This window comes from Mustela erminea, chromosome 15, assembly GCF_009829155.1.
Source record: "Mustela erminea isolate mMusErm1 chromosome 15, mMusErm1.Pri, whole genome shotgun sequence".
Lineage (NCBI taxonomy): Eukaryota > Metazoa > Chordata > Mammalia > Carnivora > Mustelidae > Mustela > Mustela erminea.
The window spans coordinates 66,812,565-66,840,360 of NC_045628.1; the positions used below are offsets into that span (position 1 = coordinate 66,812,565).

General features: G+C 38.9%; 1 protein-coding gene across 2 annotated transcripts; it reads left to right on the plus strand.

Annotated features, from left to right (window-relative positions):
- Window positions 1-103: 103 nt before the first annotated feature.
- On the plus strand, window positions 104-27,314 carry PROSER1 (proline and serine rich 1). Of its 2 annotated transcripts, XM_032314651.1 has the most exons (14): window positions 104-456; window positions 578-1,000; window positions 3,696-3,761; window positions 5,849-5,917; window positions 7,915-8,009; window positions 9,147-9,240; window positions 10,882-10,992; window positions 12,494-12,577; window positions 13,946-14,024; window positions 14,617-14,712; window positions 18,744-18,788; window positions 22,738-24,523; window positions 24,989-25,139; window positions 25,941-27,314. In XM_032314651.1, the coding sequence occupies exons 2-14, from the start codon at window positions 956-958 to the stop codon at window positions 26,061-26,063; spliced, it is 2,844 nt and encodes a 947-aa protein (XP_032170542.1). In that variant the 5' UTR covers window positions 104-456; window positions 578-955; the 3' UTR covers window positions 26,064-27,314. The 2 variants fall into 2 exon arrangements, with proteins under 2 accessions (XP_032170542.1, XP_032170541.1); XM_032314650.1 differs by having other exon boundaries at window positions 104-1,000.
- The last annotated feature ends 482 nt before the right edge of the window (window positions 27,315-27,796 follow it).

The following is a 27,796-nucleotide window of genomic DNA, read 5'->3' on the forward strand; positions in this document are numbered from 1 at the left end:
TAGAGATGTGATGCTGAAAAAGTGACTTTTAAGCTCTGAGAAAGATTTCAGCTGCATCAGATTATAGAGCCATCTAGGCATTCACCACGAACACCTACGTTCCCACACCAGGACCCCCTCCGTTGGCTTTCGGGAAAGAGAGGCCTAAGCTGTTGGCGCAGAGTTGAGTTTACTGGGGCGCGACGGGTTTCGTTAAAGGCCCCCAGGAGCCGGTGGGAGCTGTAGGGGTAACCAGGCAAGACTCTAGACGCTGTGGGCGCCGCGGCACTCAGGAGTCCCCCTACCGGAGAGCGTGCCCCCTTTCGCCCGGCTCCTGGTTTTCTCCGGCTGCCGGCCCGCTCCCGGAAGCCGTGCAGCTGGTAACAAAGAGCCCGCCAGGCCGCCGCTGCCCGGGCTGCGGGACCCAGGAGCCGGCGCAACTGCTGGGGTTGAGCGCAAGTCGGGCCATGAGTCCAGGTTCGCGGCGGTGAGGGGCGGCGGCCGGCGGCCGAGGCGCTCGTGCGGGCCGAGAGGCGGGTGCCTCCTTCTTCGCCGCCCGCGGGAGCCGGGGTGCAGGTGCCTCTCATCTCCCACACAGGAGAGCGGCTTCACGACCTTTCCCTGGCGGCGCCTGGCCTTCAACTGCAGGAGATCGAAGCTCAGCCCCGGCTGCCAAACCCTGGATTTCTCTGCAGGACTCGGAGAGCACCGGGTTCTTACCCGAGGTGTCCTGAAGCTTTGTGTGAAGAAGCTGAGGAAACCCGACGGTTTTTGCTTTTAATAAAAAGTTTTTATAAGTGTGCATTTTTAGAGAATTTTGCAGAGTTTGAAGTACTCGCTACCTCTTCGCACCCTTTTTCTTGCTCCTGGAGTCTTTCCTCCTCAGCTGTAAACATTTCTACTATTGGAGCAGACCAGGGATGAACATTTTGTAATTGAAAGTGTAACTTAAAACCACGTCGAGACTGTAGTCAAGATGGACAAAAAGTCCTTTGAAACGGTGTTGGATGAAATTAGAAAGGTAATTTCACTTAATTTCTTAAACCAGTCTGTGAGCTACGAATTCTCGTAGTTCATCCTTTTTGAGGGACGGCGTGCAGTTTTTGCAAGATACGGCTTAGGACTGCGAAATAGATGGAATTTTAACGTACAGTATGGGAGCTTGTAGCTTGATACATTTCACTATGCAAATAGAAATTAAATTATGTGAATGGTAAACTTGACTCTCAAGTCAAGTGCGGTGTTGTGGAAATTTTATCAAAAGTTCTCATACCAAGCCGGCCAGTCATTACAAGCTCTGTGCTTGTGGAGTGGTTTATTATTTCTGACCTGATCACCTCATCTTTCAGTGACCTAAAGACTGAAAACTGGAGTCAATACGTATAAAATTTCTCTAATGGTAGTTATTATGGCAAGTTTTTCAGATCTGAAGATAGGCAGACTATGCGTTGCCTGGACGGACAAAATTGATGTCCAAAACGCCTTGGGTTTAAAGTCATCTTTAGGAGTGGGCTTCACTAACTTGAATTTCAAAACTTTTTCTTCCTGCTTTCCAAATTTTTGCTTTGTTTCGGGACCGTTGTATGTAACCTACCTTCCAGAATGAGCCAGATTAGGAAAAAAAAAAAAAAATTGGAATGTAGCCTTTAGCCTAAAAATATCTAAAGCACAAAAGTAAGAAGTTTACCTAATTAAAAGTGAAAGGACTTTCTGTACCATTCTTATGCTAATACAGGGTGCGTTGTTTAGAATTTCAGAGTGAATATCTTTCCGTTTCAGTACCTTTAAGACCCTTGACTGACAGGGAAGGATTTGTTACTTTATGCTTCAGCTTATGAAATTATTAATAAAATTGCCTGTGGGGGCCCCTCCATGGCTCAGTCGTTTCAGCTTCAGCTTCAGCGTCTGTCTTCATCTCCATGTTCCTGGGATTGGGTCCCACATCCGGCTCCCTGCTCTACGGGAAGCCTGCTTCTCCCTATAAGCTTCCCCCCTGCTTGTGATCTCTCTCACTCTTTCTTTCAAATAAAATCTTTTTAAAAACCAACTTCAAAATAATTGCATTTGTACTTGCTGTTTTTCTTCATTTTCTGTAAAGCAAAATGTTTTTCTTATCCTTCATAAGACTTTTTTTCAAATTCATGTTAAATTTACACATTTGACGATGTTGAATGTTGTTTTTGAACAAAACTGCTTTTGCAAGTCCAGTTTGTGTAATTAAGATTTGTACTAAAATGTCAGCTTGCCAAATATATGTTTAAAATTTGTAACAATTTGTTCATGAGCTGATACTTAACTATTGTTTATGAGGAAGTAGACTAGTAGATTTCTACTTTTGGAAGCTATAGGATGCAATTTGCGTGTATGTTCTCCCTTCTTCTTGTGAGAAGATCACGTAGTAAATACTAGTGAGGGATGTAGGATATTTTCCAGAGATGGAAATCATATATGAGAGAGCAATTTACATTCTTATTTAAGTCCTTATTTCTGGTCTGCAGGCAAAATACCTTTTGCTGTCTATGCCAAATAATTAGATTCATCACCATTGTCTTAGTGTATTAAAGTGGGATTAAAATGTAGACGTATGTAAGTGAGAATTAGTATTGGTTTTTTTAAAAAATTGCTCTCAGACTTTGTAAATATAAGTTGGTTTAAACCAAGTAATCACTTCCTGACGTTACATCTCAACAGTACATTCTCTAGAGTACGTTATCAGAAATGCCATTGTCTCCCCCTCACCTCCCTTTTCAGTGAAAATTAAACTATTAAACTACTGGGCAACCTGGATGTTTCTTTCAGTTAACTGGTCATGATAGTTTCTCCTAGCAAATTGAGGTATATGCCAAGTACAAATATTGTTCTGTAGTAAAAGCAAAGGGATCAGTTGGTGTTTTAATGATTAGTAGTTACCAAATTATGATTGTTTCCATCTCTAAGCTCTGCAGACAGTTGCCAGGAAAGCATATATGATTTCAGCGGGTTCTAGATAGTGCTGGGTCAAGGCCTATGTACTTCTCTCTGAAATTCCCATTGATAGGGGCCTTGTAAGGAAAGGAACCATCATTTACTGAGCAATACGGAACATAATTTACTGAGCAATAGCAATACTATTGATATGTCTCTTCTTGACTATTTTAATCTTAAGGTGGGTAGTGAATGGTGTTCCCCTTTTGTGGGTAAAAGATTCTCAGGGTACTTAAAATGCCTTTCAGAGGCCACACTGCATGCACACAGATTGAATTGAAGGCCCTCTTTTGCTCCTTGGGTTCTTATATCCCCAAGGAAATATTTGTCATTCACATTTCTCTATTAGCACATAACAGCTGCTCAGTAACTGTTGAATGAATAATGCCTGATGTAATAGTCTTCTTAAAAATGACAATTTGGTTGAAATTGGGATGTAAATTACATTTACAGGAATTCTGTTTGTTATTTGTAGTAATGTCAGATCTTGTCTATTACAGTTCTGTTCCTTTTCATTGTAGGAGTGAGTAGGGAGGCCGGGAGGTTTTCCTGCTGTCTCAGTGTATCCCTTAACAGCATGGAACCTGGAAAGGTAGAATGTCATGTCACCATAGTGACTTTAGCTGCCTCTTTGTGCTGGGGCTGAAGAAGGTCTCCCATGTTTGAGTTGCTTAGGTAGTTTTGGTAATATGCATATTACTGTTTTGCTTACATATATTAATGCTGTTTTTCTGTGTTTTTTTTTTTTTTAGGCTGTTCTGACAGAGTACAAATTAAAAGCAATTGAATATGTGCATGGATATTTCTCTAGTGAACAGGTATTTCTTGTATTTGTTTAAGCAAAAGTGTTTTTTGTTTTTTTCTTTACTCTGATAATTCTGTTTAAAGTCTATTTACCTGCTAGTCAGGTTCGAATTGCTTTTACTTTGTTGCTGTATTTATTTAGAAACGTTAGAAGCTTTCAAAATGATAGGCAACTTTGCAGAATTTATAATTTATTTTATAAACATAGCTATTTGCACTGATTTTAAAATGTGGTGTCCAAGAAAAGCATATTTATCATTCTGGGCACAATATCATAAATTTATAAACTAATGGTAAGCACACCCAGATTTGTACAGAATTTATAAATCAGTAATAACAAAATTCACTACACATTAAAAAGAAAACTAGAACAAATGGTGAATTATAGTTCTTATATGAAGTCACTACATAAAAATTTTAGCCATAAGAAAAGAAAATACAGGGTCTAATAAGTAGTTTCTGTCACTGCCAGCAGAGTAATGTTTTTAAAGTTTAGTTGAAAACTCACGCAGCTTCAGGGGGAGTTTGATAATTTAAGAAAAATATGTATGTGTGTACACATGTACACGCATACATAGAGAAACCAGATTGCTGAGGAATACATAGAAAATATTTGATACAAAAATAGGACAGAAAGAGAAATGTGCATTTGGAAAAGAGTTCTGGGAGAGGGTCAGAATGTGGAGAGGATAGACAGTGGATCAGTCTGTTTTGGAGTTAGTAAATACTCCAACTTTTCATCTGTTTCTCAAGACTTTCAAAACTTGAACTTTGAATAACTTTAAGCCTGTTGAATTTCTGGTTGCTAAATCCTTAAAAACTGTTCTATGATTTGCATGTCTTGCTGCCTGTTTAATGGGTGTTTTTCAGCTGTCCCATTAATTTTTAAAAAATCACCTTATGCTGTATTTAAATGTTTTGGAAAAGTTTATAATGTGTTTGTATGTGCGAAGTTTTGTAGAAAACTTCCCTTAGTGTTTATTCCACTTTGCTAAAGTCACTGGAAGCTTTCAAAAACTAAAAGCTACTTGCTAAGTATGACCTGCTAAGCCTACTTACTGTATTGAAGGTTTTTCTTCTATATCAGGCATATGATAGTTGGCAACTTTTTTGGTTGATTAAGTGGCAGGTAGCATTTACTGTAAGGAAAACCATTATTCCCATGAAAGCGAGGAAAGTACGCATAATACCCATTTGTGATTTAGGCATCACATTATAAGGAGTAAAAAGTATTTTTACTCTTCTTCATATACTACTCCAGCCTCTAGCATTAATTTTGCGAATTATTTTTGTAGAATAATTGAAACCTTAACACATTTTCAGGAAGTTATGGTCAAAGAATTCATTAACCCAGATTTCATTACCCTCTCTTCTATGAATCATTCCTTTTTTTACTTTTGGAGTTCCCTTGGAATCAGTGAACAAGGTGGTGGTGACTACGCAGGGACTTCACTGCTGTGACCTTGAGGCCCTCCTCACCTCCTACTGGCTATCTCACATTATCTCCCTCTTTCATGTGAAGTTCGGTGGTGGTGATGGGAGAGCCTGGCTAACTCTGCTCTCAAAGTGACCTACTTACTGTTTAGAAGCTGCTAGAGTAAGTCATGGTAATTCTTACATTTTTAGGGAGGAGATCTGTAGTGCAAATACAAGTACTTAGCCCCTCCGACTCCAAGGAAAGAGCAGGACATGGTGGACCTACACTAACCACACCCCTAAACACCCTTTTGTGACTGATCATGAATGTCACCCCACTATATTTTTAAAGTTTCCCATTTGTAATATAGCTTTATATTTCTAACTTTACATTTTGTCTCCGTCTAATACTTTTTTGATCTTCCTTTTCTTTAGGTACTTTTTCCTGTCCTTTATACTTTCCGTTTATTTCTCTACCAGTGCTGCCCCAGACTCTGTGATGATGGAAGTGTTCTCTTTCTGCACTGTCCATTGTGGTAGCTACCTACTTCTTACAGCTGTTGAGCACTTAAACTGTGGTTTGTGCCAGTAAGGAACTGAGTAGTATTTCAAAGTACTGAAACAAATCTTGTAGAAATATTTGCAAACGCATTTCATTAGAGCTAAAGTAATTCTTTGCTTTCAGGTGGTTGATTTACTGAGATACTTCTCCTGGGCTGAGCCTCAGTTAAAGGCAATGAAAGCATTACAGCATGTAAGTAACTTATTTTTCTTTAGAATGTAGAGTTTAAGTCTTTTGAATTCTCCCCTTGTTTTCTCTAATTGACCTCAAATTGTAATTTGTTTGCATTAGAAAAACTGACCCTAAATTTTATTATACTTTATTATATTTTTATAGTAATCAAATAATCACTAAAAAATTAAGAGTTCCCAAACTGAATTTAAATTGTTTGTATTAAATTGTACACCATAGGATCCTAATTGGCATATTGGAAGAGGAAATATTTATAGGCAAGCAAAGCATAGAATTTGAATTCTTAAATGTTTTTATGCACTTCCTTTTCTATTTTTTGGTATCTTTATCCTCTTGTATTTAGTCTTAGGACAATAGTCAAATGAGTTTATATTCTTTAGACCAGTACTATCCAAATGGACTTTTAGCAGTGATAGAAATGTTTTATATCTCTGCTATCCAGTATGGTAACCACTAGGTACACATGACTTTTGAGCATTTAAATGTGTCTAGTCTGCCTGTGGAACTGTATTTTTAATTTTATTTAATTTTAATTTAAACAGTGCCTAGTGGCTACTGTACAGACAGCACAGCTCTAGAGCCTAAATTAACAGAGGCATTAAAGTCAAACAGTATCTGGCTAGGTAGGAAGATTTTCCTTGGATTATAAGTGATGGCTAGTTTTAAGGGAATCTACAGATGCTTAGCTTCCTAAACTAATTAATTTGCTGAAAAAAAGTGGCCGGATCTGTTAGTACTTCTCCTCTTCAGCAATTAGTTTTTATCGACTCTCCAAAAAAAAAAAAAAAAAGGTTATCTTACCCATCCACCCATCACCTGACGGTAAAAATCTTTTCCCAAGGACCAAAGAGACCATGTAATCCCCTAAGAGGGAAGCAAAGCAGAGAGCTTCTATAACTGATGGGGACCTCTCCTTTTATTTAGACAACAAACTCATGACAAAGCTCTGAGGCCTGATTGCTTTTCCACATGCTTTAGAATTAAAATTCAGAGGTGAGAAGGCTAGCACAGGCACAACTTACAAGTAGCCTTTGCTGACAAACTAAGTCTGATTTGGTTGTTTTCACACTGAAGACTAACCTCTACAATTAGGTTATACAATAGACATTTTCATAAGTGAGATAAATGAATAGTTCCAAAGTTTTTACAAATATATAATAAATAATATAAATCAATTTTTGGTAAATATTTAAACTTATGGTATAGTTTTTAGATGTCATTTTAAAAACTTGGAAAGGGGTATATAGTTTTACCAATTCTTTTGGTGCTACCTGAATGAAATTGTTTGAACAGCATTGCCCTAAGTTTTAGGAATCAACTGGGTGTTGATTCTAAATGATCTTCTTGCATTGACTTTGCTTTTGAATTTCCTCCACTGTTAACATAAATCTGTAAATTGATGGAACCTTATCTTCAAAAGCACAAGTACCCTAGTCAGATTATGTAACATTGCACACCATCTTCTAGTGTCACAGTTAATATTAATATAGGACTCTTAAGAAAATTCTGCAGTGAAGAATGCTATTTAACCCATCTTTTCCCTACCTGAGTTGACTGTAGTACCCTCTTTTAGTAACACTATTCAGCACGATGGACCTCACTTTAGGAAGCCCTGACTACAGAATGCTTAGCCCTTTAACTAAGGAATGTAATTTTTCCTAACTTCTCAAGCATTATATCTCCCAAATTATAAATACCCCCTTTTTTAGAACCTTTCTGAGGAAATTACTACCTGTAAATTTTTTTTTCTATAAATAATTATGTTGAGAGATGTGGATGGAAAAAGCACATAGGGGGACTTAGATCTTCAACTGAAATAGTTAAATTGAAAAAGTCTAATTCACATAGTTGTTAGTTATTAGGGCTTACTTTTGAATAGGTAGTTTCACCTCAAATACTTAAATATTAAGAACATTTAACTATATTTTCCTCAAAATGGCAATGTCTGGCATGAAAATTTCTCATGTTGAAAATTAAATTATTTTTTATATTAACAGAAAATGGTGGCTGTTCACCCAGCAGAAGTGGTCAATATACTCAATTGTTTCACCTTCAGTAAAGACAAGCTAGTTGCTCTTGAACTGTTAGCTTCGTGAGTATTTCTTTTTCTTTTTACTTTATTGGAGAGGATTTGGAAGACTTTTGAAATGTCTTAACTCATTAGTGTGTACTAATGTCTCAGAATTATATTAGTAAATGGGACTCAAATGAAATCTGTGAAACGGTAGCCTGAATTTTTATATCTAAATATCTAGGGGCGCCTGGGCGGCTTAGTTGGTTGGGCATCCAGCTCTTGATTTCAGCTCAGGTCATGACATTAGGGTTGAGATCGAGCCCCGCCTGGAGCGCCACTCTGAGTGTAGAGCTTGCTTAAAGATTTTCTCTCTCCCTCTTCCCCTCCCCTTCTCCCTCCCCTCATTTGCACATGTTCTCTCTAAGGGAAAAATAAATAATTAAATATCTAGCGTGCTTGTTACAACGTAAAAATAATGGGGGCATACTGAGATAATGATTTGGTTTGTCTTTATTTCAGGACTTCCATTGCCTTCCGACTCTGAGTAGTTTGAAAGGCTCATTGAGAAGGCCGTAGGTTTTATAGTTAGGTTCTATTACATGTACTTATTCTTTCTGGACCTTATTTTCCTCAGTTGTAAAGTCAAGGATCTCACCTACTTAATAGAATATGCGAACTTTAAATCCTGGAAGATCTGTGCAGACACTAAGCATAGCATTTAATAATGATCATAATGAATGTGAGCTCCACCGTGCTCTTCTGCATGATGGAAGACTCTGCAGATTGCTGTCCATTTAGAGCACTTGCATTTTTAAGTCCCTTGTGTGTTGATAGATGTCCACAAAAATACAAAATTAAAGCAGAAGGTAAAACTTCAGTTTTAGATCAACCAATATTTTTATGCATTTGGTACATGGATTTTTTTTCTCTTGCCGTAGATTTCCACTCATTGAGAGGGTATGTTTTCAAAAATCCCATGATTTTTGTTCATAGAATTACTTCATTGCTTTTAGGTAACCAGATGAACCTCAGTTCATTTATATTTATCATTTTTATAAAAATGTGGTTTACATTCATCAATTAAAAATAAATCACTTTCCTCCATATGTCCTGGGGGGAAAGGTTACTCAGATATAGTTGTTCGGTAAAGGTTGTTGGCGTTGATATGTATGTCCAGGTTCTTAAATGAAAAGCTCAATTGCATTTCCTTGGTAGAAACATCGTTGATGCACAGAATTCTCGTCCCATCGAAGATTTATTCAGGATAAATATGTCTGAGAAGAAACGATGCAAGAGAGTGCTGGAACAGGTAATTTTCTCAAGATTGCTATATAAATAGAACACTGGGTTTTTCTGAATTTTGATGGAGGAAAAAAGTACCAGTCTCATTCCTGTATGAACTGTGATGAATAACCTGACGGCCCTTTAGAATGGGTCAAGATGGCATCCCTTCGGTCAGTGTAGGACAGGAGCTGGGTGAAGGAGGTTCAAGGGGATGAGGAAAGGGCTTGAGAGTGAGACGCCAGTTGGCTCCTAAGCTTTAGCTTCAGCAGGTGTTTATTCTTGGTCCCTTGGTAGCTTTGCCACGGCTCCAAGCTTTTTAATCCTTGCACCCTCTGCTAAACTCAGGGGTAGCAGAGTACTTGGCCTACTCATGAGCTTTTTTGTAGCAGAAGCACGATCTGAGCCGCATTTCTTTAATAAATTCTCCATTAGTTTTTCTTGACTAAATTTTTTAAGGCACCATGCGTTTACTGCTGTTGTTTTCTTCCTTATAAAGCGTTCTGATCATGTTGGAAATAATGTGGTCCTGAGTATTTTCCTTCTCAGAAATAATGTAGTCCTGAGTATTCTGTGGAATAGACTCTCTGGTCAGTATAACTTAGTACAACTTTTCTGGAAGCTAAACTTGAAGAGCCTTAAAATGTTCATGCCTTTTGACCCAAAAAATTCTATTTCTAGGATTTATTCTAAGGAAAGAAAAAAGTAATCTGTATGTAAGGGTATTTACTTTGGTATTATTTATAATAACCAGAGATTGAGATAATTTTTAGGGTTGGGGGTTTAGTAGGTGACTGGATTATATAGCTAATTATGTGTGTTTTGAATGAATTTATGAAACCAGTATCTCTCTATAACAAATGTGAATGAATTTATAAAATCAGTATATCCCTACAATAAAATATGTGGCATCCTACATACTTGTAAAACGATATATAGCTTCAAATCCTTATAGCATAATATATATCTATTAAAATATATGTCACAGTGTAGTGTTTTTTATCATTTAATATTTGTTAAATATGAATTCAGTATTTGTTAGTGTAAAAGCTGAGAATACAATAATAAATAAGCTAGAACATCCCTTAACATGTTTCATGATTATGTAATGCTGTGTTGAATATAGTTTATGTAAATAACTCTTGCTTTTTCAACAGTACAGTTCTTTGGATACCCAGTGTCCCATGGTATTTGTTTGTGTTTTTCTCCACTAAGTTCTAAACTTCTTCAGAGCAGAGTCCATGTCTCTTTCATCTGCTGCTCTCCTTTTCTTGGTGTAACGTGAGTTTGGTGTTTGTACGGTTGGACGTTATTTCTTGGTTTGGAGAAACGGGACATACTAAATAGTAAATGAACTTGTTTGCACCCAATTTGCAACATCTGCTGTGGAGATATCTTTGTATAGGAGTCTGTTAGTTGTGGCTAATAGAAAACTAATTAAAAACATTGTTACCTCTATAATAATACCATTTAAATAAAGTGATTTTACTTGTGAATTTTGGTCATGTTCACTACTGTAATTGCTGATGAATGCACGAACAGATTAATGTGATACTGTTCTTAATTCGTATTTTTAACAGGGCCTCCAAATATCCAGAATATTTAACCTATGAGTAAATTTGGTTATTTATTTACTTATTTATCACCACTATCTTGTTTTTTGTTACAGGCTTTTAAGGGGGGCTGCAAAGCTCCTCATGCTATGATATCTTCTTGTGGAACCATCCCAGGAAATCCATATCCCAAAGGAAAACCTAGCCGCATAAATGGAATTTTCCCAGTAAGCATATGTTTGTGGGTATGAGAAACTTGTTGTAGCTAACTATCAAGTTTAGCATAATTACGATATTTAAAGAAAATGCTAGTTGATGGTCCTTCCACGAAGGAAAGGAATTTTATTCGGTCAGCAGCTTAATTCATGGATTCACCACTGATCAAAAGTTCATGTATTACTCCATTAAAGTATTTATGTGAAATGTACAGAAGAATAAGACAAACTTAAAAAGGATGATTTTGTTTTGCTTTTCCAAGTATTTTAGAAGCACTGCTTTGCATTTAGTAAAGGAGCATTACTCAAATTCTCAATGTTCCTCAGACAGTTTTACAGTTGAGTATGTTTGAGAAATTGTTTGCAATGTTTCCTTCTTGGACAGTCACACTGCATGATAAAGGCTCTGAGAAGTCCAATAAGAAGGAAACCTGTCTTTATACCATCCAGAGTTCTTCAGATGTCTTTGTAAAATAATCTTTACAAAGAGTGCTATATTTTGATTGCAGTGTAACAAGTAACCCTGAAACTCAGTGGTTTATAACTAAAGATTATTTTATACAGTTTCTATGAATCTGGAACTTGGGAGTGGCTTACACTGGTTTTGGCTCAGGGTTTCTCACAAGACTGCAGTCTTCTGGGAGCTTGAGTAGAGCTTGAGACTATGCTCTGAAGGGGCTCAGGTACATGTCAGGCAAGTTGGTGTCAGTGGTTGGAAAGGGGTCTTCATTCCTCACCATTAGGCCCTGCCCGTAGTGCTGCTTGAATACCTCATGACATGGCAGCTGACTTCCACAGGAGCAAATGGTCCAGGGGAAGGCAAGTGCAAGCTGTGTTGTCTCTTGTGACTTAGTCTTGGAAGTCAAATGCCACCATTTCTGGAATATCCTCTTTATTATGTAGGCAGTCCTGTTCACTCTGGAAGGGGACTTCACAAGGGCATGTAGGAGGTGAGGACATCTGGGGGCCATCTTGGAAGTTAGGTTCCCTGCTTGTATGTGCTATTTAGGCACACGCTCTTAGGACGACACATTGTGGCAGTCTGTCAGCTTATTCTGATCTGTTAACAACAGCAGTCTTGAATGAGGTTTCGTCACTTAATGCTTATAGAGACCATCACTTTTTGTCATCTATTTTTAACTGTAATACAGGTACTCTTTTTGATTCTTTGACCATTATACATACTGGCACATTGGAAGTGGTCACTCCTATTCTGCAGGGGAAAAATTAAAACCTACATTATCCTGCTCTTCCGTCGTACCCTTGTGAGTGGTATGCTTGTTTCTGAGTGTCTCTATACATGTCGTGAAGCTTCTCTGGCAGAGGAAGTTTGAGGACCTTAGCACGGTCTTATAGCCAAGGCAGGAATCCAGGTCCTTAAACTCCTACCAAATTAAGTCCCTCTCTTTAGTGTAATACAGTGAGGGTTTTGTTTTGTTTCTCCTTTGGTTTTTTGGTGTTTTTTTTAAGTCTCAATTATCTTTCTTTGTATTTTTTTTATTTATTTAAATAGGGAACCCCCTTGAAAAAAGATGGTGAAGAATGTACTAATGAAGGCAAAGGAATAGCTGCACGGATTCTTGGACCGTCCAAACCGGTATGTTTAGAGAATAAATGATGACACGGGCCTTAACTCATACATGTAGTTTTCTGTCTGTTCACAGCACACGGCATCAGTTCTGCTTTTGTGTTATGAAATTCACAGTGTACTAGAAACGCAAGGAAAGTGAGTGGTCTAGGGAACTATAGCATAATTAATGAACAGTGTTCAGGGCCCTTCTGAAGTTTCTTGTTTTATTTTGAAGTAAAACCAGTCCAATTGTTTTGTTTTGTTTTGTTTTCCCCATCCCTATTCAGCTGCTCCCTTGAAGGAAATGGAGTGTGCAGTATGCTTTGAGGTTGTGGTTTGGCCAAATTAGTATTAATAGTAGTGAATCAAGAGCCCGGAGGTTGAGAGTATTTTTAAGGGAGCGATCGTGATTGCTTAGGGTATCAACTGAACCTAAAGACAGCCCTGTAGATTGAAGGGATTGCTCCAGCTGAAGTGGGAGAGGCCTTTTTACAGCCGTCTTGCATCCTGTCTGTTTGCCTGACAGGAGCTCCAGTGACAGCTGTTCATAGCATAACAGCCACAGATCCTAGCCCTTGCACAAGGCTAGTGCATCTCCCAGGCCACCATGTATGAGACCTACGGAGAACCTAGGTCCTTTACTGCCACTGGATTCCCTATGCAGGAGGGCCAGCTCCCCAGAGCAGGGTCTCTCTCTCTCTCTCTCTCTCTCGGTGTTAGAAGTATAGCAAGCTTAGCTCTGGATACCTCTGGTTCTCTAGAGACCAATTCCTGGGATGCTTTTGTTACATAGTTCTATCAACTACAAAATAAAAGATCCATGGATTTCAAAGGCAAAAAGACTAATAAAATACTGAATTCATAATCCCAGTTTACTTTCTACTCAAGTTGTCAAAGTGCAGAATGCTGAAGAATATAGGACTTTGTTCTTCCAAGGAGAAAAGAGGGTAAGAATGGTAAGAGGAATCTCTCTGATGAATTTCGGAGGATGTTGGAAATTTTTGGGTCGCCAAGGTTCCTAAACCTAGTGGATTTCTTGTGTTACAGAGGAAGAGATAAACATTCTTGGATTAAGTTCGGCTCAGTCAGAGGAATTTGCTGTTTAGGATAAGGTCTGACCCTTCATTGGAGATGATTTAATCCTGAAAAAAATAAATAAATAAACCCATCCACAGCAGTCTTTGGCAGGCTCTGCCTTTGAAATTTATAAGAACTACATTTGGTAAAGCAAAGAAATTTCCCTCACTTGTGCTGTGTATTAGGCCAGTAGCATTTCATATGCTGGAGCTTTATTAGTCTCTTACAACTAAATGTTTTAAAGACAAGTTGTATTTTGTTTGCAAGAAGCCCGCTGATTTAGTTTTCTTCTAACCGCTCTACTTGCCCCTCATCTAGCCTCCTTCAACGTACAATCCACATAAGCCTGTTCCTTATCCAATACCTCCATGCCGGCCGCACGCAACCATTGCACCAAGTAAGCAGTTCAGTTTGTGCTTTACTTTGTTTCTTTTTGCCTTTTATTAAGTGAAGGTTAATGTTGGTATATCTACTTGGGAAAATTGGAACATTTGTGAAATATGCTATGCTGAATTTAATTCTGTCCATGGCGGGCTACACAGATTCTTGGTCTACAGCAGTGCAGCAGACAGATTTCAGGACATTTGCCTTTTGATAAGTTCATTATAGATTCTTTTTAATCATTATTATGGATTTTCACTTTGGTAAATCATCATGAATCCCTTTTCAGTAGTTGTGTTCGGAGGTATCCTCAGTACATCTGACTTTAAAAAGGTCAACTGTATGTGCTTGACAGAAAAGTCAGGTAATTGAAGTATGGCAGGATCTTCCTGCCCGGCCATTCAGCGAGCTTATGTCTGGAATGAGCAGCAGTGGGAAGTCAGAATCTCCAGCTGTCTCGTTTGATCTCAGCTTTGTCCTTACCCCAGACCCAAACCTCTGTGTGAAATGCAACTCACATTATAAGAGCAGTTTTAAAAATTAGATATGCTTTGACCTCTTGGCCATAGAACGATACTAAATTTTTTTTTACTATGATTTCATTTTAGGTGCTTATAACAATGCAGGTCTCGTCCCGTTAGCCAACGTCATAGCTCCGGGTGTACCCCCTCCACCTCCATATACTCCTAATCCAGTAGGAACAGGTAAAATCATGTTGTTATGGGGTGCTAAATACACACTTAAACACAGACTATACGTGGAGGGGCCAGTTGTTTGACATGGTGTGTGCTGGCGGGGGAAGGAGCTCACAAGCGTGATAATGGATTTGAGTGGGATATACAGGCTCCACTGGAACGGCCGTGGCGCACCTGTGTGAACACGAGCAGGCTGTAGACAAAAGAACCATTTCTCATGAGCTAGAAACTCTGGCAGGCTATGGAAGAGTATGGTTGACTTGATGAGTATTACTATTAGGGGGCATTACTCATGTGGGGAGGAAAGGCCTGTAAGAAGGTGCTCAGAGGGGCTTACCCTTTCCCCTGCACTTTTCAGTTCAGCATTTTCCTTTGAGTCTGTTGGGAACATGGGATTAGCTTACATTTTCATTTGTGTGTCTTACAAAAATTTAATTTTTATTTCAGTTAGGTATTGTTTGTTTGACCCTTCTGAGTTTAAGTCTTCCCTAGGAAACCCTTCCCCACCCATCCTGGCAGGACGAAAATGTCATCTGTATCCTCTAATTACTTTTATAGGGTTTCTTTTCTAATGTGTAACTTTTATCTATTTCTAGATATGTGCAGGGTAAGGATAGAACTTAATTTTTTTTTTCTGCCCTTCCCACAGACTCGGAGTTACTTGATAGCATTTATTCACAAATTCTTTTTTACTAGCCAGAGTGGTTCTGTTGTTTGCAGCTGGGTACTCCGATGAGCACTGCTAAACAGTTTGCCCCCAAATTATCATTTTATTTCTTCACCCTTGTTTATGGTATCTTTAGCCCTTAGAGTTTTACATTTTTCATAGAGAAAGAGAAGCTATGAAAGAAAAGCTGGAACTATTTTGTCTTGTTTCAGGTATTAGCCCTTAACCCTAGGGAGTCCTGGTGACTTGGGTCTTAAAAGACCTTACTGCGTCTGGAATGTATTTTCATACAGGGTGAAATAGAGGTTCATCCTAATTTTTTTCCAGATGGTAGCCTGTCATGCCAGCACCACTTATTAACTCATCTACTTTTCCCACTGATCTGAAAGGCCGCATTTAAGTTTTCATATATACACATGGTTATAATTCTGGGTTCTTTATTCTATGCAGTCTACTTATTTCATGTTATGATGATATATTGATTTGACTAGCAGATTTATTCTATGTTCTGATACCTAGTAAGGTTAGCTTTTTCCTCTTACTATGGTTTTTATTTTTCTTACTATATTTGGAGAATTTTTTTTTTTCTATCTGAACTTCAAGATTATTTTATGTAGTTAAAACAGTTGAATTTATGTGTGCATGTATATAACATACAAAATATATACATGTTATATAATTATATAACATTATTACTCTAATATTTTATAATTATAACAACATATAATAATTTTATGTAGTTACGTATATTAATTTGGGGAGATGTGATGTTTTTATGATACTAAGTCTTAACTCTTCAGTCATACGTCTGCTTTATATTATGTCAAGCGGTAGTGTTTTTCCTCCAGGGCTTGTCTTATCTCTTTTAAGAAGATTTTATAGTTTTCTTTATGTAGGTTCTTTGCCTTCGGATTGTCTCTAGAGACTTTAGAGGTATTTTTCATCAAAATTATAAATGGAACATTTCATTTCTAGGTGCTCGTTCCTAGGTAGTTATTCTACTTTCTTTTTCTTGAAAGTCTCAAGTTTTCTAAGTATAAAAAAAGTCAGCTGAGTTATACTTTATTTCTTTTTTGCCTGGCCTTATTGGGTATTAATATTGTCCTAACCTTTTTGTAAGTATCTTGCTTTTATCTTTACTTTCAGTTTTTATTTTAGAGTTTTATTTATTGTGCTCTCTTCGGCAGCACATATACTAGAGTTTTATTTATTTGGCAGGTTAGTTGGGTTTATAGATAATATATAGCTGGATTTTGAGTTTTAAATGGGATGGGAAGGACTGGGGGAGAGACTTAATAGGAATTTTGAGTCATCATAAAAATTGCATATTTGTTCTTAGTGCTTCCATTTTATTTTTGTATTCATTACTATTCTCTCATCCCTTACTTTTATTTGTATTAGTCAAATTGCTATTTTATTTTTAACAACTCTTCTCTCCTTGCCCCATCCCAACTTAGAAATGTTATCTTTAATATTGCTAAGGATTGCCTTCATATTCTTTTTTTTTAAAACCATCATATTCTTAATGGTTGTTGTTACACAAAAACTAAAAAGTACTGCTCTGTACTCCAGTGACTTCCATTCTCACTCATCTTTTTGCCAATTTGTGTGTTTTGTTGGAATACCATTCATGTTTTATTCTGTGCCTTTCAACTTCCAGCTTCTTACATTTTCCTCTGTTCTTTGATACCCTGTTCTGATATGCTCATTCTCCTTTTCTTTGAGAAAAAAATTTCTATAAGTAGTTTTTTAGACGAGCACATATGCAGAGTTATAGATGAGAAACCCAATTCCACTTAATTTTCTTTTATTAGAACCTTGGTCTCTTCCTATAAGCTTACAAAGAAAATATCTCTCTAGAATTTAGAAATGTCTTTAATCCTGGAGTTTGGCTATTTTACCAGGATGTCCAGTTGTGGATATTAGCATTAATCTTTCATGAAACTCTGTAAGCCCTTTGGATATGAAAACTTAAGTCTTTAAAGCTCAGGAAAATTTTTTTATTATTCCCTCAGTTATTGCTTTTTATGTGGTCTTTTTTCTACTTCTTGTACTCCTGTTTTGCTCTATATTTGCCTTCTAAGTCTCTTACCTATGCATTTTTGCCATTTTCATTGTGATTTTGTTGTTTCTTATTTCTAGCTAAGTAACTTAGCTTTCTTAGTGTTACCACTAATCTTTACCATTCTTTGCATTTATTAATTTGGAGTCAGGTTTTTATATCTAAAGTCTTCATCTTCTTTGCTTGTATTTTCTTGTGTGTTATGTGTTTATATGTTATTAATTTGCATTACAGGTTTTGAAACTTTTTTTTTCATTGAATCTTTGTTGATAGACAACATATGTTCTTCTTGTTTATTTGCACCAAGTTCCTTAGACAAGCTATGATCTCTCACTATGTCAGGGCTTCTAGGTTCTTTCTGTACCTTATACCTACCCTTGTTGGTTTCTTGGGCAGTTACTGTCAAGCCATGAGAGGTAATTTTTTTCCCATTGTATCTTTGCCTAATGGTCTAGTTAGGTGCCTTCTGTGGAGGGTAGGGAGGAGTGTGCTTTTGGTGTCAGTGTCACAAATCAGACTCACCTGGGGTGGTTCTCAGCAGCTCCTGGCATAGGGTCTTTTCCAGAAACAACTGCGACAGGAAGGCTGGGCCCCTTTCTTTTTGCTTGGTTCATTGCGTGGACTGTGAAGTGGGTCCTGTAGGTGGTAGTGGGTTCTCCACTCAGCGTCTGCCTCCCACCTTCAAGTCTCCCTGCTGTTGAAGTGACTGTAGGTTAGCCAGTAATGGTGATCCTCCGCATTCCAGCTGTAGACTACACTTCGTCCTAGGCGGCACACTCAGGCTGTCCTTTCCAGAAACTGTTTCTAAATATATCTGTAAAATAACAATGCTCATTTAAAACCTATAAGTTGTGGCTTAGTTGATTGAGCTTCCACCTCTGGGTTTTGGCTCAGGTCATAATCTCATGGCTCATGAGATTGAACCCCATGTAGGGCTAGTGTCTGTCTTCTTTTTCCTCCTTTTCCTCTGCCTCTTCCCCCTCATTGCATGCTTTCTCTCTAAAATAAATAAAACCCTTTAAAAGTAAAATTAAAAATAAATAATAATAAATAAAATAATAAATAAATAAATAAAATTAAACCTGATAAGTTAAAGAAAAGGCAGGGTGGGGATCAGTTGCTCATAATGCTGTAATCTTTGTATAGTTATTACTTTTATTTCCTTCCTCTTTCCATAAGCATACACTGTTTTTCCTGACATAGCATGCATATGTATCCTGAGTTTTTTTTTTTATGCCAATCTTTTGATTATTATGGTGGTGATTAATTTGAATAAAACTTGAAATCAAACTTTTATTTATTTTCATATAGAAAATGAAGACCTTTCCAATCAGTCAAAACCTACACAAAATCAAAGTAAGTATCAGCTTTGCTCCAGATATAGCTGAAGTGCCCTGGTTGTCTGCTCTGTTATTCACTGAGAACAGTCTGAATTGAATGTATTTGGAATCTATGCTTTGAAGAAAGTTCCTAAAGAATTTAATCAATACTTGCTAGAAGTGACTTGATAATGGTACATTATATACACATAGCATGAAATGCACATATTAACTGGATTTAAAATTAATGATATGCCTTTGTGTCTTGTATGAAAAACTTGCAATATAATCTGAGTGGTCTGTGGCATTACAGCCACTTTCACTTTACATTATGTGATATTATCAGCCTCATCTCTTTTTTAATATAAACATATTAAATCCTTTTTCCTAAATGCTATTTCAAATACTAGATTTAGATTTAATTATTTTCATAAGTGTTGGGGGTAGCATAGCTTAATGTAGGAAAAAAAAATACAAAGGGTGTCAAAACAAAAGTAAAACTGAAAAAGGAAGATGAGAGGCACCTCGGTAAAAGCATCTGACTCTTGATTTCAGCTCTGGGCTTGATATTAGGATCTTGTGTTCAAGCCCCATGCTGGGCTCCATTCTGGGCGTGGAGCCTACTTTATTTTCTTTTGTTTATTTTATTTATTTATTTATTTATTTTTGGCATAAAAGAATTGAAAGTATTTATTAGGACAGAGAAACAAAATTTGCCATAGTTACTATCATTGGAATTATAAAATAAATTAATATACACTTTAATAGCATAATAACAGTGATTTTTCATTAAGGTCTTCACATTCAGTAGCACAGTTAACAAACTTTGGAAAGACAGTGTCACAAAATTGTTTTTAAGCACTACACATTAACCTGAAACTAACATAACACTGCATCAACTATATTCAAAACAGACAAAAGAAAACACCGACATGTGAGATTATCATTAACATTGTATATAAGGACAAAGACAGCAAAATTCTTTAACCACATCATCATACTAGTGTCATACATGTTATCAAATTTTATTTTGGAAGTCAGCTCACTTCAATATCAGATTCTGTTTTACTGCACAATGTCTAGTTTGGCAATTTTGAACTTTGTTGTAAAACTGAATAAAAGCAAAAATCCTTAGGAAAAATGTGCTTTTCCTTTTTCAAGAAAAACGAAGTTGAGTCTAAGCAGGTGACAGTGTTCTCTTCAAATCTACTCTAACAGAGGAACCTGTCAAAACACTCCTTTAAAAAAACCTACTTTAAAAACAAAAAAAGAAAAAAAGGAAGATGAGAGGTGGTGTCTGTAATGCCTGCAGATGGCAGCAGTACTGCAACATTTTATTTTTCTTCTAGTTGAGGCTCTCTGTGGTCCAGCTTTTGGATAGGAGACAAACCTGAGATCAGTTCTTGTGTAGCAAAGTAGCACATCATTAGAGTGCTCGGTTAGGAGTCTCAGTGGGAATTCTATTCCCTGAGCAGGGTGCCTGAACAGTGCTTTTTTGCTGGTGGTTTCTAAAGGAGGCAATATAATGGGCTGGAAAGAAAACTGAAATGGCAGGACATCATTTTGTGACCATGTAATTTAACTTCCATGAAAAGGAGGTTGAGGAAGCTTGAGCCTTTATGCTCAGCTTCGTTAATCTGTTTCTGAAGGGAGTAACAGGTTAAGTGCCCTGAGAACCATCGTTAGGAATAGCATACTTTGTTTTCCTATGCTGTGTTATGTTAGCATGATTAAGATTTTATTTTCCTTTTGAACCATGTCAAGAAACAAAAAGATAAACTAGTACACTGGTTAAGGATATGGGTCCATCAGAACAGGGTTCAAATTTTGGTTCTATTAATTAATAATTGCATGACCTTTTTAAAAATCATTATTGTGGTAAGATCTTATTAATGAGATCCACCCTCTTAAATTTTTAAGTACACAATATAGAATTGTTAACCATAGACACAGTGTCATACAGCAGATATCTGGAACGAACTTACCTTTCGTAACTGAAACTTGATTCCCTTTGAACATCACCGAGTAGTTGCATGATCTTCTAACAACTTGCTTTAACCACACTGAGGTACACTGCCCATCTATAAAACGGGGTTGTTTGTACCTATCTCAGTGTTGTGTGGGGACAAATGAAATGATAGGCATAAAGTACTCAGTGCAGCATCTGACAGATGTTTTACAGTTAACAACCAAATTACATGACAGGAAAGTCATAGTTATCATGGTATGTTTTGGGGTTTCTTTGATTTGTTGTTGTTTTGTTGCATTTTAACTGCAGGCACTGTGTATGGTTAACAGTGTATGGCTTTTGCTTTATTATATAAGATCTTCAACAGAGACTGCTTATAAAGAATGCTTTGGGACAGTTTGGTCTGACCTTGTGATTTGTCATTCTACTGCATGGTCTTCAGTGTGTAGTTACATAAGATAGTGACTTCTCAACTATTTCCCAACCACTGTTGACCTAAATAAATTTTTAGTACATTATTTACAAACACAAAACTAGGTATATAGTCCTTGTGTTTCTATTTTTTGTTAAACAAATGCAAACAAAAGTACAAATCCACTTTCATATGTCCTCTAAATTTAAAATCTATAGTCTTATTTTCTTGAAACCAAATTATTGCTAATGACATGAATATTATCAGACTTTAGGTCCTTTGGGTTTGAAGTTCATGTATTTCTATATTACTGTTTGTCAATTCTGCCATCTTTTTTTTCAAAACTACCATAAAATTTGTTCAGTCCAGTGTGGTACCTTTTGGGCATCTCTTAGTCCAAATAGATTATGTATATTGCTGTTTTCTTCAATTTTATTCCTGTGGTCCCTTCCCCACCATGATTAACATTGTACATTACTTCATTGATTGTGTCAGCTTTCTTATGCAAAAGTCTTTATTATGCATAAGTTTAGAAACTTAAGTCTTAGCTCATGAAAATAATTTTCAGTTGACTATCACTGGGAAGGGAATATTCTCTGTTTACAAGTGAAACGCACTGTGATATGAGTATGGCAGCAGGTGACCATTGTCATTATGACTTTAGCTACCTCAGTCATGCTTTCCATTTGACATCGACAAGATCATCAAAGGCTAACACTGTTCTTAAATTGATTCAGAGAGGAAACACAAATCATTCCCCCAAATACTTATAGTGTTTGGTAATTACAGTAATTATTTATAGGGCTTATGAGAATAAAAATATTATAGCAAACTCTAGTGGAATTCTTGAGAGTAGGTTTTTGCATGGGTTTGGTAACGATAGTTAAGGTCATGGTGATAATATATCAAGTGTGGCAAACACTAAATACACAGGTGCCATGCACAGTGCTAGGTGCTGAGGCTCTAAAGAGGATTAGATACGGCTTTTGCCCCTAAGGGAGCTCCTCCGACAAGGCAAATAGCCTTAAAGGTTGAGATCGTATAGACGAGGTAGTATGGGGAAAATGCTTGGGGAAGAAAGCTATATAAATTATAAACTGGAATATCAAGTTCAACTTATAAGAGTGGCCAGTGCAGAAGTTGGCATGAATCCTGGGATGCCTGCTGAGACCTAAAGGGAAAGTGATGTCCTGGAAGCTCTTCAGAGGGGGAAATGACTTGTTTTATTACTCTGGAGAAGTGGTTTGAGAGAGTGAAATCTAAAGTCAGTACACCAGCGCTAATCACAATTAAATTTTTAATTTTTAAAAATTGGCAAAATACAAAAGGAAAGTTTATTTGCGAACTTTTCAAGACTTCCTCACTGTGCATAGGAGTGCTCTTCTGGCAGTCTAGAAGACAGCTGGCTTTACCTGAGACTATATAGGGAAAATCCAGATCATGGAATCTAGCAAGGTGGCCACTGCAGTAGCCTACCATACCTGTTGCTGATTTTCTTCATGTTTGTCAAATGTTACAAAAATGTTGACGTATTTCTTTTGGGTTAAAATGTAACATTTCAGCATGGTGATATTCTTGCCTCTTTCTGCTCCCCACCCCCTATAGCGTTTTCTACCCCAGCAAGTCAGCTCTTCTCTCCTCATGGTTCCAATCCTTCAACGCCTGCTGTGACTCCCGTCCCTACAGCGTCCCCAGTGAAGGCAGTAAACCATCCATCAGCTTCAGTAACTGCGACCGTGTCCGGACTGAACATGGCGAATACCGTCCTTCCCGTGTTCCCAGGGCAGGTCTCCTCGGCCATTCATACGCCTCAGCCATCAACGCCAAATCCAACGGTTATCAGAACCCCTTCCCTGCCTGCGGCACCTGTTACCTCTGTCCACAGTACAACATCAGCTCCTGTCCCGTCGGTTTTTTCTGGCCTGGTGCCCCTGCCAGGTCCTTCCGCTCCTCCTGTCCCAGCCCCTCAGGCTACGTCCACACCTCGGGCCACTCCTGCTTCCAATGAAACATTTGCTTCGACTTCTGCCCCTTTCACTGGCCTCCCTTTTCCTGCCACCTCTACTGCTGCTTCTACCAACAATGCCAGTTCTGCTTCACTGTCGTCAGTGTTTGCAGGTCTGCCCTTGCCCTTAACGCCGACATCCCAAGGGGTGTCCAACCCTGCTCCCTCTGTCATTGCCGGGGGCTCTGCTCCCAGTGTGGCCTGTCCGCTTGGTGTAAATAATCCCCTTCTGTCTGCTTTGAAAGGCTTTCTGACGTCGAATGATACCAACTTAATCAACTCCTCCGCTCTGTCCTCTGCTGTTACAAGCGGACTGGCTTCCCTGTCCTCTCTCACTAACCAGAACTCCGATTCACCGGCTTCAGGCTCCAAGTGCTATGCCCCCTCGGCCGTTCCCGCCCCGCCGAGGTCCTCCACGCCCGGGCTGGCCATGTTCCCCAGCCTGCCCTCGACCGCGGCCAACTCCGCTCCCACCCCGTCGACTTTGCCCGCACCCTCTCCGCTGGTGACGCCCACGTCGTGCTCGGCTTCGGCGCCGGCCAGCTGTGGCTCCTCCGCGGCGCTCTTGCAGGGCCCCCACGCGAGTAACTCAGAGCTGCACGCGGCGTCTGCCCCAGCTGTCACAACCCTGCCCGTCATGATCAAAACGGAGCCCACCAGCCCCACCCCCTCGGCCTTCAAAGGCCCCGCCCACTCTGGGAACCCCGCCCCCGGCACCCTAGGTCTGTCAGGGACGCTGGGCCGCGCCTACACGTCAGCATCGGTGCCCATCAGTTTGTCCACCTGCCTTAATCCTGCGCTGTCGGGCCTCTCCGGTTTGACGACCCCCTTGAACGTGTCCAACCCCCTGTCCATCTCCCTGCCGCCGCACGCTTCCTCCGCTCCCATCACGCCGGTGTTCACTGCGCTCCCTCCGTTTACTTCTCTGACCAACAATTTCCCTTTAACGGGCAACCCGCCTCTCAACCCGTCGGTGTCGGTGTCTCTCCCAGGCTCCTTGATAGCCACCTCGTCCGCCGCTGTCACGTCCGCGCCCGGCCCCCCGCCGAGTTCCAGCGCGGCCGTTCTCTCAGGGCTCTCCGCCTCGGCGCCAGTGTCGGCGGCGCCTTTCCCCCTCAACCTGTCCGCCGGCGTCCCCTCCCTCTTCTCCGTCACGCAGGGACCCCTGCCGTCTTCCAACCCCTCCTACCCCGGCTTTTCTGTCTCCAACACCCCCAGCGTCGCCCCCGCTCTGCCCTCGTTCCCGGGGCTGCAGGCGCCGTCCACGGTGGCGGCCGTCACACCGCTGCCCGTCGCGGCCACCACCCCGTCGCCGGCTCCCGTGCTCCCGGGATTCGCTTCAGCTTTCAGCTCCAATTTCAACTCTGCTCTCGTTGCGCAAGCCGGGTATGTGGATGCTTTGGGGAGAGGGTATGGGCTGTGGTCGTTTTGATCTACCCTGTAGTTCGTAGTCTTATTTTTAAATGGTCGAATGAGCCTAATCTGATTGTCGGGCGGTGCTAATGTGTAGTTTTTCTGGGCTGAAACTTAAACACTCAAAAAACACATACAGCTCTTTAGCCATGTTAAGTATATATAATGTTAATATCTGCTCAGATTATGTCAGTATTCGGTAATTTATCTTTGTATAGAACAGCAGAAAATATTACAGGCAGAACATAGACTTATTAAATGCAGAGCAGTATACTTTGGAATAGAAAGTAAATTTTGCTTCAGTGAGTGGCTGACTTATGGTTCCTTCCAGCCAGGGAGTTTCAAGTTTGTTTTACATCTCAAGATAGTTTTTGACAAATACAGAAGCAATAGGTTTTGTCTTATCTGCGTTTTGACCTGTTCTGTCTGTTGTTTTAGCTTATCCTCTGGCCTTCAAGCTGCCGGCAGTTCTGTGTTTCCTGGCCTTCTGTCCCTCCCAGGTATCCCAGGGTTCTCCCAGAACCCTTCACAGTCCTCCTTGCAAGAATTACAGCATAATGCCGCTGCACAGTCGGCCTTGTTACAGCAGGTAAGTGAGAACGGTAGGGCAGAAAGTAAACGGTAGCATGTGTGCATAGCTTCTTTCCTGATAACCCTGTAATGCCAATGATGATATCCCAACATTGGCGAAAATTCTTAGAAGAATGTCTGGAGATGTTATGATTGATCTTCCCAAATCTGCAAATTATTGTTGTCTTCAGAAGGGTAACAGAGGTAATGGAATATATTCGTCTATATGAATTGTTTTTCCTACTTAATAGACTTTCAAATCATAGTTTGAAGATTTTACAAATGGAATCTTTATACGAGACATTTATATTTGAGCTTTTTAAAAAATAATTTAAGCTAAAATAATGGACATTAAAACATGTTTTCTCTAGAAAACCTATTAATCTTTTTTAAAGAATAATTAAGTATTTTAATGGCATTTCTCTTGATCTCCACCATCTGAAGAATTTTAAATGTTCCTTAAAAATTTCAGGAGGGGCGCCTGGGTGGCTCAGTGGGTTAAAGCCTCTGCCTTTGGCTCAGGTCATGATCCCTTGGTCCTGGGATCGAGCCCCACGTCGGGCTCTCTGCTCCGAAGGGAGCCTGCTTCCTCCTCTCTCTCTGCCTGCCTCTCTGCCTACTTGTGATCTGTCTGTAAAATAAATAAATAAAATCTTAAAAAAAATTTTTTTTTTTTCAGGAGACTAAGAGGAGTTATCTTGCCCCAATGTTCTCTCTTTCTTTCCTACTCTGAATATCTGTAATGTGATATAGGCAAAAGCAGGTACCAACTCGATTAAATTTGGTACTCCGCTAACCTGCATGTTCTTCTTTTTATCAGGTGCACTCAGCTTCGGCTCTGGAAAGCTATTCAGCTCAGCCAGATGGGTTTCCTAATTATCCTTCAACACCAGGAACACCGTTTTCTTTGCAACCAGGCTTGTCCCAAAGTGGGTGGCAGTGAATAAATTTTAATTTGTATTCTCCTTTGGAGCAACATCAGAAATGCCTAAGGACTGCAGTGAACAATCTGACTAATGTCAAGTTGGCGAAAAGTCAGAGAATGAGAATAAGGATAATCCTGGGGAAATTAGGATAAGAGTTTAAAACATGACGATTGCATTTTTTTAGTGGTTTTAAGTATGAACACTCCCCTATGTAAATAACTGATAATGAATTGTACGGAGGATGGTATTAAAAAGGTGTTTGGGGACTTTTCACCTCCCACCCTATGAAATTTTGAGTCGTGTATGTGATCTGTGTAGGAAGAATACTAAAGAGGAGGTTGAACTCTTTATAGCCGAATACAGCCTTAAATCTGCTTGTATAGCATCCACTGACAGAAGTAATAGTCGTGCCTCAGACTTCTGGGTTGCATTTGGCCCTAGGGGCATGACTGCCCTTGGTATGCACGAGTGGTTCCTGTTAGAATCTTTGGAACTCAATAGTCCATATGTATCCACAGAAGGGAACTTGAGACCCACGGTTATTTCTAATTTCTCACATTTATGCTCATACATATACTGCTGAATTTAATATATTTCAGGTAAGTGAAAATGGTGCTTAATATATAATCTTTAGAATGACTTTCAGGTGTTTTCGACTAAAAATATACCCAGAACTACTTTCTTACAGAAATGCAAGTAAGGCTTGTGATAATTTGCCTTCAAAACTCCTTTCTTAATCTCAGCAGTATCCAAATGAGTGAGGAACATTTGACTGACCCTTGGGCCACCTCTATTACTCATTGTACTCTGGAAGCTCTTGGTGAATGTTTACAATCATGGGATGTAGTATTTCTATTTGTACTTAAAGTCCAACGCTTCTCTGAAAGAATGACGTGACAACAAATAGAGAAGACTCACTCCGTTAGTAACCATGCAGTGTGTACTCTATTTAAGGATCTGTGGTAATATATAACATGATTGAATGTCATTGATTAAGTCTAAGAACTGCCACATTCGGGGGAACGGGGAGTAGGGAGAATGACTTTCAATCCTGTGATTAAAAGTGTAAACTATAGAATCTACTGTAGTACATTTCAGCATCTAGAAGTTTTACTTTTATAAAGATGGTGTCTGGAAGATGTTGCTAATGTATTTTCCTTCAACACGGGGAACAAACTTTTTAAGTATATTAATAAATATTCCTGTATGGTTAGTTTTTAACAGTTTTTTAAAATAAACTTTATGGATATGACAAATATCTTGTGTTTTATTAAGTGCTTCCATAGGCTTTTTAATTTTTTCACATATGCTAATACATAGAACGTTTTTGTCCAAATTCAGTCAAAACTCAGTTGCTCATTCCTTTACATAATATCTTACATGAAAGTTATAGCCAACACTTGAAACAGATGATTGATGCCTTTAATTAACTGCAGACACAGAATGTAACTGCATAGTTAATCAGATGCCAGTTGCTGAAAGTTGTCATTTATTCTAAGTCTACACTTATAAAACCTTTTCAAGATTATATTGTGTATATATATGTTGACCATTCACTCAAGAAAAATTAGTAAGTATTCTTTCTGTAGTGATGCTGCTACAAGGTTTAGTTTTACTGTCCTGTGAGTCACTGTCATCATAGCAAAGGAACTATGTCTTGTTCATCTTTTAGATGTATTTCTGGCATCTTGTGTGTATCAGGCACTTAAAGGTTTATAAAAAAAATGAAGAGAACATTTTTGGAGCACTT